The sequence below is a fragment of the Phaethon lepturus genome, unplaced genomic scaffold (assembly GCF_000687285.1).
Source record: "Phaethon lepturus isolate BGI_N335 unplaced genomic scaffold, ASM68728v1 scaffold23023, whole genome shotgun sequence".
NCBI lineage: Eukaryota > Metazoa > Chordata > Aves > Phaethontiformes > Phaethontidae > Phaethon > Phaethon lepturus.
In genome coordinates this window covers 2458-2842 of record NW_010530028.1, presented here as the reverse complement: position 1 = coordinate 2842, position 385 = coordinate 2458, and the positions used below count along the sequence as shown (strand labels likewise).

The following is a 385-nucleotide window of genomic DNA, read 5'->3' as shown; positions in this document are numbered from 1 at the left end:
AGCCAGCCCATGTCCAGGTAGAAGGATGGGGGCTGCATCTTCCTCCTCAGCAACTTCTCCCTGGCAAAGCAGAGTCCTAGGGAAGAGCTGGACCTTGACCCCACCAGCTCCAGGGTGAGCTCTGTCCTGAGGGAGGGATCCCCCGAAGCGGGTGCCGAGCTTGGCTCCAGCGCCCATTGTTGCCCAGGGATGGGCCGGGCTCTGACCCCGCAGAGCTGCTGCTGGGTTTGCTCTTCAGAGCGGGGCGGGTGCGGACAGCTGGCAAAGCGGGGGGGTGACAGCCTCCCCCCAGCCCCATCGCCTTTCCCCCCAGCTGGACAGGGCTGCCCTTACCTGGCTCGCTCGCTGAAGGAGAGGGGGGCACTGCCGGGGGGGGCGTTGAGGA

At 67.0% G+C, this 385-nt stretch overlaps 1 protein-coding gene across 1 annotated transcript in view; it reads right to left on the bottom strand.

Annotated features, from left to right (window-relative positions):
• AGXT (alanine-glyoxylate aminotransferase) overlaps positions 1-385 on the bottom strand; it is a 4538-nt gene that overhangs the window by 1798 nt on the left and 2355 nt on the right. The window contains exons 9-10 of the mRNA XM_010284150.1: positions 334-385; positions 1-60 (exon numbers count right to left, since the gene is read on the bottom strand). Of these exons, the coding sequence (XP_010282452.1) occupies positions 1-60; positions 334-385 (112 nt within the window). The remainder of the gene's footprint in view (positions 61-333) is intronic.